At 34.2% G+C, this 19,310-nt stretch overlaps 1 protein-coding gene across 1 annotated transcript in view; it reads right to left on the bottom strand.

The window, feature by feature from the left end:
• The window catches only part of SPOCK3 (SPARC (osteonectin), cwcv and kazal like domains proteoglycan 3), a 233,942-nt gene that overhangs the window by 132,402 nt on the left and 82,230 nt on the right, over positions 1-19,310 (bottom strand). The window contains exon 3 of the mRNA XM_072861612.1: positions 15,999-16,044. Coding sequence (XP_072717713.1) covers positions 15,999-16,044 — 46 coding nt within the window. The remainder of the gene's footprint in view (positions 1-15,998; positions 16,045-19,310) is intronic.

Below are 19,310 nucleotides of genomic sequence, written 5' to 3'. Positions count from 1 at the left end.
CCTAAGAATTTTCTTTGAAGAAAATCTATCAGCTTACAAAAAGGAAAGACTTATCCATAAATCTGACTAACTGATAAGACATTCTATGCATGTGCACATTGTTCATTTGCTATGAAACAGAGAAGTCGGATTTGATTGGCTGTTTCTTTTAGGGTCAGGGTTTGTTTTATAAATCAAAGAGAAGTACTGAACAAAACTTGTGTGTGTGTCTGTGCGCACACCTGTGTATTTATAGGAGACATAAGACTTTGTCTTAGCAGCTTTGTCCAGCTGCAGAGAAATGAAGAATTTTAAGGGATTTTTGACGCCATCCCTACCAATTAGACATTGAAGAATATACCAGAGAGTTCATTAACTTCTCAGAGGTATTTCTTTATAGCTAACAGTTGACAGGAGAGTCTGAGACACCTGTTTTAGACATTTCCAAAGTGAACCATTTCCTGGGCTACACTGGGCCCTCTCCTGCCAAAGGTTTACATATACCACAAGGACTGGAAGCCAGGACACATAATCTGTTTTGGAGTCTATCCAAAGTTCACAGTATCAGTTTAATCTTCCAGTATTTGCTGACTCAGTGGTTACCATGCCCTGCATGAAACTCTTGATCACCTCAGGTGTGGCATACATTCATTATACAGCAAGAATGGCTATGGGACTGTGTTAGTACAGGGGCTACTACGTAATAAGCAGAGTGAGTAAGCCACCGGAGCCACGGGTGCCAAAATCACAAGACCAATGAATGAAAAGACCAATGAATCAAAATCATTAGATTCAAAGGCACGTTCACCACTCATGGTCTTGCCATTGACATTAAATCACCTTATCACTCAGTGACCTGCTGGATGACTTCTTCTCTGTCAGCTATGAACCCCCTACAGAAGCCTTTTTTCCTCATCTTACGTGTGACACACGGCCTCACTTTTTCCAATGCTTTTTTGCGAAAATTTCTTAGTTACTGAACCAGTTTTAGTGATGCAGAAGCCACAGAAGAATGTATGACCTTGAATGCATTTCTTAAAAGCTGCAGTATCTTACAACAGCAAGGGAGAGACCAAATAAATCACTGATATGAAAAATACAGATTTTTGGAATGTGAAACAGTCACCTACCTGAAGGGTTAATGTCTGCCTGGACTGACACTGTAGCTTAGCAAGCCAGAGGATAAAATACAGAAAGAAATGTTGCCAGAAACTGCGAAAAGCAGTGCAAGTTTTCATCTTTTTTCTTTCAATATCACATGCTGTAGTCAACCTTACACTAGGATCATGGGATCTAAATTTTATGAATCTATTTTGCACAATCTCACAATTTTAAAGTTTAACCTGCTCTTTAAAAATTGTAAACTTATGGATTGCATTACTGATTTTCCCAGCTTCTAAAGGACTAAAAAAACCTAGGTATTTATGAAAGCATGGAAATGGCTTGCCTTTTTTTTAAACCTATTTTACTTCATACCTGCAACAGACAAATGGACAATTTTCATGGAAAATGAAGGCTAAACCACAAGAAAAATATTTTCCAAAATCATGGTCTGAAGTTTTTCATGCTGGGGAAGAACTGGACTCCCCTTACAACGTAGGGACATATCTGACTATGTCCAGTGTCTACATGGCATCATCCTAAATATCTTAAACTATTGTGAAAATGCATAAATTTATTCCAGGAAAAGTACCATTGATTTCATCTAAGCATATAACTCAGTTACCTCAGGAAATACATGGCACTGACTCTAATTCTTCACTGCATCTTCTAGCAATCCCTGACAAAACATGCCTGCTTTACCCCAGCTCACTCAGAGTATGCAGACTTGCACTGACAACACCACATATTCCTTTCTATTTCTGCTAAAATAAGCAGCTATGAAACAGTACAATGTTCACAACAAAAATATCACAAGTGTCAAAATCCCACTGTGGAGTCATTTATGTATCCCTCTGAGCTATTTTCTTCAACATGAAACAGACATCAATCTATGAGTTTTTAATGGATTCACATTTACTAAAATATCTTCATAATTATGAAGGCTATAGGACTTTTTTTTTTCCATAATTGAAGTGAAAATGTAGATTGTACAGCACAATTATATTGTCATTAAAAATAGGTCATGGTTTCCACTATAGTGAGGAGACTCTAGATGTAAGCAATATGTTTGTTTAAGGTTTGACAGAAATCATTTCTTTATTAGTGGCTATAATGTATCAGCTGACTTCCTAGAAAGTCAGATACAATCAGCTTCTAAAGACGCAGGCCTGACCTTAGCTTTATCAACTTGATAATATTCAGTTTTATTTAGCTCCTAATATTCAGAAAAGTATGGTTGCTCTAGGTTATTTGCCTATATGCCTACTTTACATTTGTCCATATATTTCCCTAAAATAGTATCAAATGATGTGTTAATTAAATTTCAACAAGCAGAAAAATATGATTGTCACAAAAAGTATTTAAAAAGTATAAAATGCTTTATAACATCTACTATTTCTCTAAGAACTTATATTGTAAATTAAAAATAATTTGCTCTGATGAAAAATTATGGAATAGAATTAGGATCACCTGATGACTTTTATGGATGTATATGGATTTGTTATTCTCACATGCTAAGGAAGCAATTAATATTAAAAAAATTGATTCTGTTATTACTAATGGATCTATTTATTTATAATTCAAATTTTGAATATAATTCAAATTCACCAAAGCTTCCCACCATCTCTTCTGTAAGTTAATTTACAGCTAGCACTCCCAGAAACTGACATTAGCCAGAACATCATTTTTATTGGGAATATAATAGGAAATCAAGAGTAGCAAGACATAACATAGGAATCCTCTTAACAGGAGCTCTGTGGCAGACACCACAGTAAACTACCATTATTTCACAATCTGCTGAGTACATTCTGACATGTTCCTAATTTTCCATTCTCAGTAAAATGAAAGGGGGAAAAAGATTAAGGACAAAGTTTCCAGACTTAAATTCTATTTCCCTCCTCCAAAGTTTGTTATTCATTTCTGATGGGCAAAATAAGAACCAGCTAGACATTTTTCTTTACTGCACTTCAAAACAATCTATGTTTTGAGTATCCCATGAGTGGTTTGATTCCTCCAGTTTAAAAGGCAGGTCTGACTTCTTCGCCTACAAAGTTTTCACATTTCACAAGGGGGGGGGGATATAAATTATCTGAAAGTTTTAGCTAAAATATTAATAATTAGGTCAAATGCCTATGTTACAACCCTAGGCAGACAGAAAGCTAGAAGGGAATGACTCATATTGCCTGCTTTGATAAACCACACAATTCCTGAAGATACCTGAAGACCATCACTGTCTTTACTTCTCCGTTTTGAAAGATGGTGATGTGTCACCTCCTAAAGCAGAACTTCTCACTGAGAAATGTGTTGGATCTAGAGAGATGAGCAGAATTCCAGCACTGCAATTTCCAGAAACAGTAGGGAGGAGAGCAAGGCAGAACAGATAGACACTCAAGTTGATGTTATTAGCTAACATGGAATCCAGATAAATGTTTAATTACAGTTAACAGTGATAGTGGTTATATTTTGCGTAAATTGTACAGTGATTGGCATCTGAAATTTGCATCTGTGCAGATAGGTGCTCCTCAGCCACAGATGGTTTGAACCCACACTGCTGTGGATACATAACAAGACATCCCTGTCTTGGCTATGCAACATACCTACTGAGAATAAACACCTTTTAACTTCAACGAGAAAATGAATTGTTGTGCAGCTAACGATCCAAGATTCATGAATAAAAATGAGAGAATAAACAAGAAACAGCCTACCTCAGTAACCTGATGGGAATGTTCTGAAAAAGAAGAATCTCAAATTTTTGTTTCTTCTCCCAGGGACTGTATTTGCCATTTAAGATTCACCATATAACATGAAAAGTAGAATAGGTAGCTACAGCTGGACATTAACAACAGGAATCTCTTGTATATTTGTTCCATCTGGCCACATGAACCTACAACTTCAGTAAGAAGGACAGAGAAGGTTTTTATGTAGGTGGCCAAGCAAGTAAGTAGGAGTTTAGATTCAAACCCCTGAAATGTTATGGGCTGTCTAGAAGTCTGGTTTCTAACTTGTGAGCAAATGCTTCAACAATTAAGATGGCTGTGTGCATGGAGGTTGCTTCTACCCAAGAAATACCTAATCTCACGAGTGCTCAGAATTCTCCATACTGATGAATCAGGGACAATTGTGTAAAGCCTCTTATCAGGCTTCTGTTCAGATGCGTCGCTATTCCTAGCATTTTATATTACTAAGCTCTGTTACATTAGCACTGCATGTCAAGTTACCCTGCAATGGTTGCAGTTACGCTAGATAAAGTTCTGATAAGCAAAGAAACATCTAATACTGAGTTAGAACCATCTGACACAAAATAAAGTATTGCCATATTTCACTTTTGCTCACTGCTGCAATTAAAGTTTCAAAAAGATGTACATAAAAATGCATTTATACTGATTCATAATATGGTACCTGCTATTCTGGGTACGTTAATGTAAGTCAAAATAATTGCTCAAAAAAAATGAAATAAAAGCTGGCAGTCTCTATTCTTCCTTTGGAACAAACCCACTAAAGCTTGATCTCTTTTTCACAGTTTCAAAATACTTCACTCATTCTTTCTCCACTCCCTTTAAAACAATCATCTTTATTGAGCCACACATTTTTTAGTCACTCGTGCAGAAGTGTAAGCCTTATTTATATGTCCTAATCCACTCCCACATTCTAGCTCACAGAAGAGTAGTTATTTGTGTCCTAGAGAAGGGAAATTGCACCGGACATGTTCCACCAGCAGTTTCCTTTCTACTGTAGTCTCCAACTGAGAAACTTTACTCTCAGCAACCTCAACAATATGAGGGGTGAGCAAGTTTTTCAAGTGAGCACATTCCAGGATGAACAGCTAGGACAGATAATTTATACCATAAAAATATGTCTGTGTGGGTGCACATACCTGCATGACTAAATGTGTGTAAAATAGCTAGTAAGCAGCTGTCCCCCACTTGTTTCGGGGAGGGCGTGTGTGTGTGTTTCAGTTATGTATCCACCTACATAGAAATCTTCTCTGTCCTTCTTACTGAAGTTGTAGGTTTATGTGGCCAGATGGAACAAATATATGAGAAGATTCCTGTTGTTAACATCCAGCTGTAGCTACCTATTCTACTTCTCATGTTATATGGTGAATCTTAAATGGCAAATACAGTCCCTGGGAGAAGAAACAAACCAAACCACCCCCGGTTTGTTTTTTTTTTTGTTTGTTTCTTTGGTTTGGTGTTTTGTTTTGTTTTTTTAAACATAACTGTTTAAATAACCATACTTAAAAGAGTCTTGTACTGCTGATTGCCAAATAACCAGTATATCATTTAAGGAGCTCCTAATTTTCTTCTAAATGTCTCCCTATTCTCTAAATCTCTAAAATCATCAAAAATGCAATCTCCTGGGACAACTTTTGCCGAAGTTCTGCATTTCTGGCCTACACGCTTCATCTCAAATTCAAACTGTGTGCTTAGCAACATCCACTGATGCACTCCGCCATCTTTTAGCATTGCGGTAACCAATGTGCATTAGATTTCTCATCTATGAAACAGAGATGTTGCAACTTTTTATATACTGATGCTTATTAAATCTTTTGGTATCTTTACTATCAAACTCTCACCTGAAATCTTTAGAAATTAATAGATACTACACTACTATAGGCTGTAGTTTTCCTAATAGAGTTTTTACCTGAATGAAGGTTATACTTAATCCTACATATTTACTCAGGTTTCAGGCAAGGGTGTGAGCATGGCTGGGTGAGTGGGGGAAATATAAAATCTAAAACTTTCCTATCAAGATTTTAGGAGCAATTACTGACTCCAAATTTCTCAAACATCGGGTGCTTACCTTCATATTTTCAAAAGGCATTTGAGCAGTCTACTCCTATGATTAGTAGTAAAATTTAAAAAAAAAAAAAACAAAACAAAAAGACCCCCACCAAAAATAAAACCAAAACAAAACAGAAACCACACACACTTTTTTGGCCCTCTAGAGGTAAGGCACCCCAAAATCCTTAGTTACTTTTGACAATCTTTGCCCAGGCCCACATCCTGAAGTGACTGCATTTTTCTTTTCTCAGTGGTCAGCAGTAATGGTTTTGTAATTTCTAAATTATAAGAAGTTCTCCCCTTCACAAAAATCTGTGAGCTCTGCTTCAAAAACATTCCCATAATTTTCTGTTTTCTCTTTTGGGTATTCCTTGAAAGTTTACAAGAGAATAGCTTACCCATAGCTCAAAAGTTTATGTAAATGAGAAAATCCACTAAGTAAAAGTCAAATGCCACCCTTACTTTTATCTCTGCAAATTCAGGAAAGATCCTATTTATTTAAATTGCCAAAGAACAGAGTTACTTTGGGCTCAGACTTAACAAAATTAATTATATCCAGTTTCTTCTATACATAAGAAGAAATTCTCAAATATTCTGCAAAAATATCCAAACCAGCTATGACTAGTAGAAATGCATGTGCATACTTGGCTGGCATCCTTTAAGATTTCAGCAGCTTTAGTGAAGCACTTCTTTTTTTAAATCACAATGTCCACTTCCTTGATTTGGCAGAAATAAACAACACCTTAAGACTACCTGAAAGTTCACAATAGTAATATATCACTAGCAAACAGTTAAGCATTATATTATCTTTTCCTAAATACACTAAATCATAATTTAGAGACATGCTGGCTGTGCCAGGACTGACTTCTGGGTTCTCCAACTCAGACAACCAGGGGAAAGAAACATCTGCATACCTGTAACAGCAGAAAGGCATCTTCTTGAAACTTTCCCACCTATTATCTCACATACCAAGATGATTACTCTTGCAAAACAACATGTTATAAGATGTTTTAATTATTCCAGTCTCTTGGAGAACCGGTCAATTTCTGTATTTCATTATGTATTTTTATGTTATAATAGAGGGCATTTTAATCAGAAATTTTTTTTACTGTAATACTCTTCACCTTTTAAATTTTTGAAACCAATTAAAACAGAATCCAGTAGACTATTCACATAAAGTATCTAATACATCAGCAATATACATATATATGTATTTTGAAGAAGTCTAGCATAACAAAAATAATCAGGAAGTGTGATAAAACTGAATGAAGATCTCCCCATAAAATAAGTTCTGTAAAGAAGTCACAAAAGCTGAAATCACATCTTGCATCACAATATACAGAGCACATTAATTTTTGAGTCAGTTAAGCTTTTGTATACATCCTGGCTCAGACAAACCATCTATGAAAAGTTCTTTGAGCTTAAAATACTGAAATTAAAGGCAAACCTCAAATGCTTCAGTTTTCTAATATTTAAAGATATTTCACTGTTACAAGCTAACAACCACAAATATACTAAACCTGTAAAAGTTCCAAGTAAATTTAAGTGGCCATTGGCGGGGGGGGGTAAGAATTTACCTTCTGTAAAATTATAAATGTAAAGAAATTAGACATACTCCATTAAAAATTCACATTGTAATGTTCCTTCCAGGGTTTCTCTTGGATCACTAGATTTATGTTTGCATGAAACACTTCTGGTCTCCAGATTGAGAGAATCCTGTAGTTTGGAAATACAGGCAGAACTACAGGTGTTCTGCAGTTACTAGCTTGTAAAAAAGAAATCTACAATTTCAGTCACTTTTGAGTATGCACCTGTGTCCTGACTCACAGCTATCAACACCTGACATAGCACAGAAAAGGAAGAAGTTGTGTATTCCCTGTCCGTGGACAGGATGGAGCTGAGAGTAACTCAGAAGGAACACTGGAGAGAAGTAGTCAAGCGCGGTGACTTCAGAGCAGCAGAGCGTGCAATAATTCAGACAAGAGCATTCCACAGCCAAACCTGGCCTTTCTCTCCAAAAGGCACCTTAACTCAATATAACAATTTGACAGCTTAGACTTGTATTTTGTATTAGCAGATAAATACAGAAAAGTGTCTAATGAATACCAGTGAGCATTTTACTAACAACCTGGGTTTATTACTACCACAAATATTTTTTATAGTACCCATATTCATCTTTTATCTGACCTACAGATATTTTTTCCAGTTTTGGCTAAGTCCTGTTTTGAAATTTTTAAGGGCATACCTATCCATTTCACAGCATATGTTTCAATACTTGAGGCAATCATTTGTTTCCATCCATGAACACATTTTTATGAATGAAATGTTAGTTTAAAACCTGTGACTTGGAGATTACTTACAGGGAGAAAGTCTCATGTAAAATGAGACCTAGCTAAATAAAAAACAAAACCTGAATATATTTAATTGCATATTATGTAGTATATAAAAGCAGAGTTAATGTTCCAGAAGTATATTCTTCCTTTCTTTTTCATTCTTATTTAAAGCACTTAACACACACTCTCTCGGGGGGGGGGGAGATAATAATAAAAACGTAACCCAGATCTGCCCCTTAGTCAGTCTCACCAATTCTCAAATCTAATATATTCAAGGTCCAAATAATAAAATTGTTTTTGTTTACTGCTGGCCATGCAGATTCTGACATTAGAGGTCAAGTGGTTTCTTAAAGTGTCACAAATGATAAATAAGAGCACAATTTCTGTTAATTACATAAGAACTTCAGGCACAATCCTGAAATCCTATCGTTCTCTCACAATCTTGTCCATCAAAATGCAAGAACAATGCAGAGGTTACTAACAGGAATTTTACATGCCAATGCCATCCTGCATCTTATTTGTCCTGGGATGTATGTTCCTTACATGCTGCAAATTAAAAATTAGTAACGAGTTATGTATACGTCAACCAGAAATAAACAGGATTACAGAAACAGACAAGAAACACCTTAGTTAAGAAAACAACTTAAATAAGAAAACAGGTTTTTAAATATAAGGTGGTTAAATAAAAAATGGGTCAAAAAGGCAACTTCTAACATTTAAAATGTGCTTTAAGAACTGTCATTCTTCTATTCAAGTTCAAGAAAAACTATGTAGAGCCTTTTTTGTTCTTTACATTCTTTGGTTGGTTTTTTTAAAGGGATTTATTAAGATATTTCTTTTTCCCCTCACCACTAAACAGTAATGTTTGATTTCAGATTTCATATTCTTAATAACTACCTCTATCAGCTATTTCAACAGCTTTCTTATTAAATTCCTATGGCAAACATAAGAAAGTTCATTAGGCCATTAAGTGAGCCTGTAAAGAAGCAGCAGCCCTAGTATACACTAAAACATTTTCAGGCACACAGTCCTCGGGGATCAATGGCACCCGTGACTCCAGACAGTTAGCTGGGACATCCCAGCACAGTAGACAGAAGTAGAAGGACTTTAAAAATGGAGAGGTTTGCAAGACTAAAGTTTAGCAGGTTTGAAATGCAAAGAAACAGTTCCACATACCCTTTGCTCAGCGTGCTGCCAGCTTAAGGTCTGGCACCTACCTCTAGCCAGTGACTGTAGCCCTGTGCCACATGTCCGCTTTTCTGACATTACTGTCTGTGGGTCTGAATGGCTACCTGAATCCATGATTCAGCTGGGTTAAAAACAAACAAACAAAAATTCAACTTTTTAATTTATCTTATGGCAATTCCAGATTTGGTGACTCTACAGACCTTAACATCAGGGCATAAAGTAACGGTGGCAGGGGAGCAGGAACAAGGGGGTAAACTGCTACTGAAGGCAAGAAAAATCTCATATTACAGGCTGGGTTTAGCCTCACTAAAAATCCTTTATATAGCCTTTCTTAAAATAGGTGTAAGAATTTAGAATCCATTCAATGATTCTACAGAAATAAATACTGAAACAATTTGAGATCCACAACTAGAAAAACAGGTGCATACTACCCAGTGAATCCGAGTTAGGAGCCAAGACTGTGAACCGTATAGGACAAGGCACTTTCGTGGTGTTACCACAGTAGAGAAATTTATAAAAGAGAAATAATAAAGAACCACTAAAGCACAGCATCAGATAATGAAGAAAAAGCACTATTAAAGCATTCCTCAGACAACTACAAAAGATCTTTTCAGGCAAGGGCTGGCTGAAAGTAATAACAAGCAGTGAGAATCTATTTAACACAGAATTTGGTGTATTTTCTTGGTGAACAGGATTCCTAATGATATCTAAATACCTGAAGCTGGAAACTGTTCACCAGGTTAAAATGTTGGCTCAGATAAAGAAATGGCGTCTTTGTAGAAGACACTATGAATTTCAAAAAGAATAGAACTGAAAAGCTGTTAAACATATTTCGTGCTTATTTACTATTAAGACTAAACTACATTTAAAGTGGTATGTGATGTATTTTAATTACAAAGTACTGCAACTTATCTTGAAAGTGATAGATATATATTTCTAGTTTTAAAACATCAATAGTTTTACTATAAAAACTAGATCATGAGCGCATATATCAAATGTAGCAAAGTTAAATCTACATTACTGTTTTCACAGTCTTCAACTAATGGATCTTCATTAAACTCCCTTATGACTTCCCAGGGCTTGAAAATGAGTGAATCAAATTATTCTATTGCATATGACTCTAAATGGTTTCAGTTCACAGTACAGAAATGTATTCACAAATTATAGATGTGTTTGCATGTATTTGCATATCCTTAGTTACTCAAATTATTACAGAACTAGGTAGATCAAACACAAAGAGCTAAAAGGCAAAGACTCAACTAAAATATAAGTCTTTGAAATTGTTTCAAAATCTATTCCTGCTGTAAGATGGTATCTAGAACATTTCTGCTGTAAACAGACATCTAATATAACCTGATACTACAAAAGCCAAAAATAATTCAGTGGAATGGTCTACAAGAAATTTTATAAATATATCTACAAACCAACTACACCTTCAGGGTATTCATCCTCCATGGAAATGTCATTTCATATTTTTTCCGTTACATGAAAATACTCCACTGTTCCTCCAAGGTATTTCTATTGAGCAAAGGAAAACATTCTTTGCGCTTTAAAAAATTACACCAGTGTCTTTGGGTATGCAATTTGATTCAATAGCTACACCCTTCAAGCTCTGCTACCATCTGTAGTCTAAAAATAAAAATGTACCAAAAGTATCCTGTATATTTTTATCTGATGTAAAAGTGGTATATGAAGAAAATGTGTTAGCAAGTATTGTTTGTTTGTTTTAATTTGAGAAAACATTGATAAAAGATACATTAAAGCTAGTAAAATATTCAATTTTGAATAATCCAAAACACAAACCATCCTAATTGTTTGTTTCTATAACCACTGAAAGGACAAAACTTGCCTTTTAGCAGTAACTAAATATGATTAATACAACATTCAGATTCATTCTGACAATAATACTGCCCCACACAATCGTTTATTAAGAGTTTACACTGTGATATTTATAGAAATACCTAAACATTAATGTGTGTGTAAATGCACATTATATATAGTCAAAACATTTATTTAAATACATTTTTCTATCTTATATGTATATAAGCAAAAGAGAGTTCAACGGAAACAAGTAGTCTTTAGACAAATGTCAGATGTTGCTTTAAGGAATGGCATCGGTGGATTGCAATGCAAGTCATAATATTTTTTCCATCTTTTAAAATAACTTATATTTTGCAGCCCAGGAGTAAATATCACTATACATTCTCATAGTAAGGGCTAGCCTCCTGGAATGCTTGGATGTGTATTTCCATATAACCACTCTTATTAATACCAATGGAATTACACAGATCTGTCTACTTGAGCAATTTTGACACTTAAATCATATTAACATAAGAATGCCTTTCAAAATACACCAAAGTATAGAAGAGCGAATTAAGACACTAATAAGACACTCATTTTATTATCATATGCACAACTACTGATTCCTTGAACCACAGACTTTTCAAATATTACAACAATACTAGCATTAAGATTTGGGTTCAGATTAAGGATGCATTTTGAAAAAAATATAAAGATATATTATCCATATACAGTAAATCTATGAAAATCTTAGAAAAGGCTTTAATAGTCATATAAATCTTCGGAAAATAACAACTATGTGTAGACCTCAAAGATATGCCTATATGGCAAGCACTGGTTCCTCAAAAATACTACCTGCAAATTAATATGGGTGTTGGCTAAAAATAATTTGGAAAAGGTCCCCATATATTGCTGATTTTGAGCAGAATATGGATGCACAAAATAATAAATGTAAATAATGAGAACCCGTTTGTCTGACTACTAGTGATATTGACAAGGAGTTACATGTGTATCAGGTACCTACACCACAGCCTAAAAGACAAAGGGGCACAACAGAGATTGAGCATTTTTTAAATGGCAATTAACAGTTTGAAAACACAGACATAAAGGTAAATATTCCACCACCACCTCTATTACATGTAGTCAGCTGGAGTTTATGCAGTTTAAAGGTCTTCATATTTTGTTCATATTTAGATTTTAAAAATTCCAAATATCTATTTGGAAAGTATCATGTAAAGTTGCTATAATTTAAATCAGCAAAGGAAAAAATATTTCTGTAAAAGCACTAGTAATTCCTATAATCCATTGTTTTCACAAAATATAAAAAAAAAATACCCTGTCTAGTAGACCTGGACTTCAGATCTTTTAATGCCAAAAAGATTCCTTGCTTATTCCACACTTTCACAGATTTATAGGTAAGTTTCTGAAAAGCCAGATATTGATAAAACAAATAAAATGAAATTAAATAAAACACTGATAGAGATAAATTAAGGATATTATTTATTTCTGTCCTCAAATAATTCATCTCCCTGTATCTTCAGCAGTATTATTACAAACTTTAACACAACAGACATGGGAAGCTGTTACTGCTCCTGTTTAATATCATCTTTAGTGAGCAATTTTAGTCTCTTACTGAAACTTTATCTCTACATTTTAAAAATTTGTCTTCATTTAAGAGTTTCATGTTTTCATTTGGGATAATGTTTTTTATGGAATGCTCTCACTTGAGAGAGTAGCTGCTGTACAAACCAAAACCAGAAGACTGAAGGGGAAAACCTCGTAAAGATTCTCTAACACAGGTTGCTTGGCTTGCAACAAGCCCCAACAGATCACAGGACACAACAGTGAGTCATTTGTGATGTCCCCATTTATTCTTTTGAATAGTTCACTTCAGGAAAAGAAAAAGATTAAAAACCTGTAAGTCCACATGAGGTTACTGAGGTGAAAAAGCTAATTAATAGTTGAACCTTATTTGTTTTAAACTTAGTACTCAAGTGGTACACAACTGAAGTGGAATGGTGCTGGAGCAGCACTTATGGCACAGCCCTGGAACGACACTTACAGAGATTATCAGAATGTACACCTAAAACTTAGTCTTTATAGTCTACCAACTCTCAGTTTTTCCTATCTCCGTAAATATTATGAGGAAAAAAAATGTGCTGAGATTGTCACTGCTATATGTCTTTTACTGGATAACATAGGGAATCATAAAAGACCTGATTTCTTCAGTAAATCATGAACGTTACATTCACTTCTAAGGAGCTAACATTTGCAAGGTTGTCACACTTTTAAAGTATGAATGGCTCCTCCCACAAAATATCACCCATGATCACTTTTCCCATCTGATGAGAGAGACTCAGATGTATGAACAAGTACATGATACTTCCATAGTTATATTTTATTCTCAGGAATATTTTGCTGTGTTTCAAAAAATCATTTCCCATTATACCCAAAAGTAAGAGGAAGCAAATTCTGACAACATGGAGACCAAGATATTAACTGGGAAACCTTCTTTTATCTCTTAGTATATCTCCCAGATCTAGTCAGTAACGTTATTTACAGACTTTCAAAAAAATAACAGCAGCATGCAAGTCTCTGATTAATAAAGAATATCTGTATGTCAATTAGAGTCTAGAAAATTTATTGAGAAACTGTAAATCTTTTGACATACAGCTCAATTCAATATCATTGATAAATTCAGTACAAAGACCATAGCAGTTATTGTAGGAAAACTGAAAAGCAGTGCACTGGCAGGTAAAAATACCTGATATTCTTTAAATGATAGATTGACAAATTAAGACACTGGGAACATTTTTTAACCATAAAACTTCAGTGTACCTTATTAAAAAGTGTTCCCAACTAGCATTATTTGTTTTTCAGTTATAAATTACACAGTAAAATGTAGGTAAAACTACTCAGCAAATGCATTTTACCCTTCAATGTTAATTTTCAGTTAACAAGGATATAAAAATAGAAAGTTGAACTCTGTAGGCATGCTTTAAAATATTAACTTCCCAATACTCAATGCATTTTGCAAACAAGGTAAGACAGATAACCTTAACATGTTTTCTTAGTTCAGTTGTTTGTAAATTCAGAAAAGTATTCTACAAACATTAACATCAGGATCCCCAAAGAACTCAGAGTAGTAGAACAAGCCAGAGTATGCAAAAGTGTAAATCTTGTGGAAAAAAATAGTATTTCAGTATATCTTCTGAAAAAGTAACAGCCAATTGAAAAAAACAAACAAACAAAAACCCCAAACATATCAAGTATGCCATAACAAAAAAAAAATCAGCAAAATTTACAGCATATTCAATTCAACATCTTCTGATAAAAGATTTTGCCACCAATAAGTCATTAATTAAAGTATAACGTATTCCAGTTCTCATACTAAAACCATATTTGCAGAGCATGCCCCTCTATCAAAAAGCAAAGAAGAAAAGGAATAGACTAAAGGTATTTCACAGTGAAGTGATAAGCCTGCTTCTTAGATGAGGTACTTCACCAAAAGAAAGGAATCTTTTTCTCCGAGGAATCAGAAGACTAAAGTCAAGTACATTTTCCTAATGTGTTAGTATATAATGAGGAGACGTGCACAGTCTGTGAAATTGTCAGGTTCTAAAATATTCGGGCTGCCATGGATCTAAATTAACATTTATAAATTTCCACCAAACCAGAAGAAAGTCACCGCAATGCACAGAATAGTGATAACGTAAATGTGACTTTCTTCCCCTCCCTCTACTCCTCTCTCCCACAAACAGGCAAAACAAGCCAGGTGCATTCATTTAAGAAATTAAGGCATTTCCTTTCACAGGTTTACTACAGTAATCCTGAATTAAAGTGACAAAGGCATAGAAAATGGTGGAAAGAGATGTGGTTGTAATAAAATACAATTCATTATAAACCTCCCTTAAAAGTCAGTATCCATTATGGAGAAAGTTCTTTAAATTGAGTAAAGGTTATTTTTGCAACATATTTTTATCTCGGTCTCTTGCATACAAGCCCCTACACTGTTTCTTCATTGCATTTGTGCCATTGGTATTATCAGAAAAGGCAAAGTCTCTGACATGCTCCTTGTAGTAATTAAAAAAACTGTATCAAGATTCTCAGTAGTTTCACAACGGTAGTCATACCCTTGAAACAACATACATGAAGTGGATTATACTGACAGTAAATATTAACTTCCAATGCCTGGGGAGGGAATGTTTAATGTGAAAATTTGCTGCATTTGCTCCAGTTATTCTAAGGCTGAAACTGTTGTACTGTACCATTCTCAAATCTCCATCTGTGTTTTGCCTCAAGACAGATCACTTGAACATGACAGAGACTTCCAAAACTGTTTTCCTAGATCATCTATCAGCCAGATATAAAGAGACTATCAACATTCTAATGAATTTTTTTAACTGCAAAGAGACTATCAACATTCTAATGAATTTTTATAACTGCAAAAGACAAGTATCAGATTGCATGCCTGTTTTTCTTCAAGTGTCCTACTGAAAACGCAACACTGCTTAACTTAAATATTTAAATAAAACAAAAAAACCCCACCTCCCAAACCCCATTAACTTGTTTATATGAGGGCTACTTTGGAGGTTCCTAATGCTCCTGTCTCTGTCTCTAATCAATAAAAGTTTGCAAAAATCACAGATATAAAATTATGATTAGGCTGAATTTCTGTCCCTCTTCAAATCAATCATTTAACCAGGGAGAAAATGACACAAATTCACAGAATTCTGTAGCTATTCTAGAACAGAAGCACAATTATAAATACTTAATTTTTATCCCATTCAAATAACTAGCAGCAGAATCTTACCTTGATCAAATGGTTTACCCGGACTCCATGTACGAAAATAATCATCCTGGAGAGGGAAAAACAACCCACTTTCAGTAAAATGTAAGGAATCAATGTATACATTGAAAACTCACAGAATCATGAAAGACATAAGATGTATACCAACCTCTACTTCCTAGAAAAGGCAAGCAGTAAAAAACAAATGAGAAAAAGATTACAGTTATCATAATAGGACAAATTACTCATACAGAATAAACAGTGTAATTCAGAGGCCATTTGCACTCATTAAGTAAAAATGCTATTCAAAGAATGTACTTACTAGCATTTAAAATAGAAAAAGTATTTCTCACAGTACTTATATAGGTAATGTTTCTAATATTGCTTTTAAAATGTTACAGTGGTTTTCCTGTACTTTAAATTCTAAGATATTGAAAAAGTTAATTAAATTTTTCATTAATGATTTTTCAAAACCAAAGCTCCAAAGTCATCATCAATAAAATACAACTATATTTTAAAGAATCATACATGAATTTTAGAAAAATAAATATTCTGCTATGTAGTTTTCAACTGCATCAGTAAGATCTGTCATTAAATAAGTCTAATTAGTTCTATTTTCTACAAATCATCTTCCTAAACATAAAATATCCTCCTAATTATGTCATCAGCTGTATTAGGCTACAATTTCAAGAAGGAAAAACTTGAATTTAATAAATTGCTTTCAAGATTTTAAGAAAATAATAAATTACGAATTCATAGCTGAGACGTAAATAAATTTATCTGCACACCTCAGATAATATGTGGACGAGAAAAATGACTGGAATTATTTATTATTATGTCTTAAATTAACTTGCTATTCTCTAGAACAAAACTTTAAAGAGACTGTACCCAACATTTTAATGTCTGCATAAATTAAGGTTCACAAACTGCAGTGGGTGCATTGTCACATCCACCAGTTCCATCCCACTTGCTAAAAGATCACCAAGACTACTGTAAAGAAAGCTCCATTTATAAAAAATTGAACTACTGGTAAAATGTGAGTCTCATACAGTTGTCAAAGCCAAATAATCACAACTTAAAAATTATCAAGGATCAAGCACATCTTTACAGGAACAAAACACTCTTTGGGTTTTAATAGTTCAACAGTTTTACCTCAAAGAGGAAAAAAAAAAGTGGTTGCAGACTAAACTTTATTTCACTGATGACGTTTTACTAGCAAAAATGTTGTTATGGGAATGTGTGCTTTGAAAGAGGAAGAAATTAACAGAATCTGGAAGTGCAGAATAGAACCATAGCTCTGTACCAACACTTATGCATTCCTTTACTCTGATGCTGCACAGATTAACAATCTATGAATCAGTGTATGTTATTTGCCTTTTTAATTACTATTTTTTTTGAAAGTAAATAAATAGACAGGCATATCAAATGATTTATTTTTAAATCATGCAAGGGATAAGTAGAAATGACAATTATGACAGTGTTTTCCAATTATAACCCTCCTAATAGTAACTATGGAGATGTTATTCCTACAGTGGTGTTCTGAACAGGTTTGAGCGAGCTTTAATGCAATGCTGTTCCATGAATCACACCACATTGGCAAAACTTTCAATTCTTGAAAAAACATAAATGTGGTAAATTCTCTTTCCATTTCTACTAAACCAGTAAGATTCACCCACAATGAGCCTACTCAGACAATATGTTTATTATTCAAATGATGAAAAGTTAGAATAACTAGAACATGAGGCTATTGGAACAAAAGAGCAGTCATCCTGAGCGAGACCAAAATCCCTTCTAAGGCAAAGCATCATGCATTATGCTTAAGGAAGAACGTGGAAGTGGAGCTTGTATGAATTACACGTTCTCAAGTTGGCCTCAAACCAGCCACAGGAGAAACCAATTCTTGTTCATCTCTACACTGCAGACAACTTCACAGATCCCAAATATAACATTCCTCAGGCATTTCTAGAAGTAAGAGTCTTAGCTAACTTCTGTCTACAAAGCCAGTCCACACCTTTCTTGTTACCCTTCTCTGAATCTTTTCCAAGACTATTTTTTTGGTATGGTATGACTAGAATTGTGCAGAGCATTCAAGCAGCACTACGCATCTAAATGCAACACAATAACACTATTTTGTTCTGTATTCTTCTCCCCATTATACCTACCCCGTCATTTTATTTTTAGGTTGGGGGGTGGGGGAGGGGTGTTTTTGGCTTTTTGAATTGTACTATGGTTTGAATGGATTATGGTTTGCATGGAATTTTCTGTCTTAAATCCAAAATATATATATCCATATACCATATATACCTATATTGATTTTCCTAAAGAGTTAATTTTTCAAATCACCTGTTACTTAAAGTCCATCACTGGATATGTTAAACAAAATCTTTAGGTGCCTCTAAAACCAAAACAAAATAGTTAATTGATTCTCAGATTAAGTAAGGAAATTGCTTCAATAAATTGCAGTTCCACAATTTTACAAATATTCCTAAAGCTATTTAACCTATCACGTGTATGAGAACCTGGCTTCCTGTTACATTCAGACCTTTCCTGGTCTTCAGTCAATAAGTGTTTGATTATTATAATGTTCAACATCCTCTCCAGAATTATCATCAAGATGATAATATAATTTACAAAGCCTCATTTTTCATAATTTTAATATAAAATTAAAAACAGAATGAACAAATACACTGTTTACAGTGAAGGCTGAGTAGCATCACAGCATCTCTAGCCAAACTATCCTTTAACAATCTATAAATGCAAAAGGCAATGTCTCAGGACAGAGCCTATGACTTCTGATGTTCTTCAGTGGCTTCCTTGCCTTTGTCCTGAGCATGTTAAAGGGCAGGTTGTAAAAGTACACAGAATAAAGTCACTAATTTGTCACAGTAGCCATACCACTTTTTCAACATTTTCTAGCTAAAGGTATCCATGCATTTTAAATAGAAAATTCATCCTTACTGCTCTACGTGAAACTACATGAAATTTCAGTAATTCTTTCAAGTCTCTCTCTGTCTGAAAGACACATAAAGCACTTATAAGAGCTATGTATGATGGATTTCAATGAGTTTAATAACCATGCCTTAAAATTATGCATGTTTAAGCATTATGCTCAGTCAGGGTCATAGTGATGAAGTGTTTCTAAGAATTGAAGTTCATGCTACAATTACATATGCACTTTGAGACTAATAAATATTTTTTATTTTTCCTGAAAATGGCTTACCTTAAAAACATATCATGTATGTAGTCTGAAAATCTGACAGCCTTAAGAAAAGTATTCAAAATGACCAAAAGCAGCTTAATCAGAAAAGCTTAAAAAAAAAAAAAAAGGGTATTTTG

This window comes from Ciconia boyciana, chromosome 5 (assembly GCF_034638445.1).
Source record: "Ciconia boyciana chromosome 5, ASM3463844v1, whole genome shotgun sequence".
NCBI lineage: Eukaryota > Metazoa > Chordata > Aves > Ciconiiformes > Ciconiidae > Ciconia > Ciconia boyciana.
Note: the sequence above shows the minus strand (reverse complement) of the source record. Positions and strands in the feature narration are given on the sequence as shown.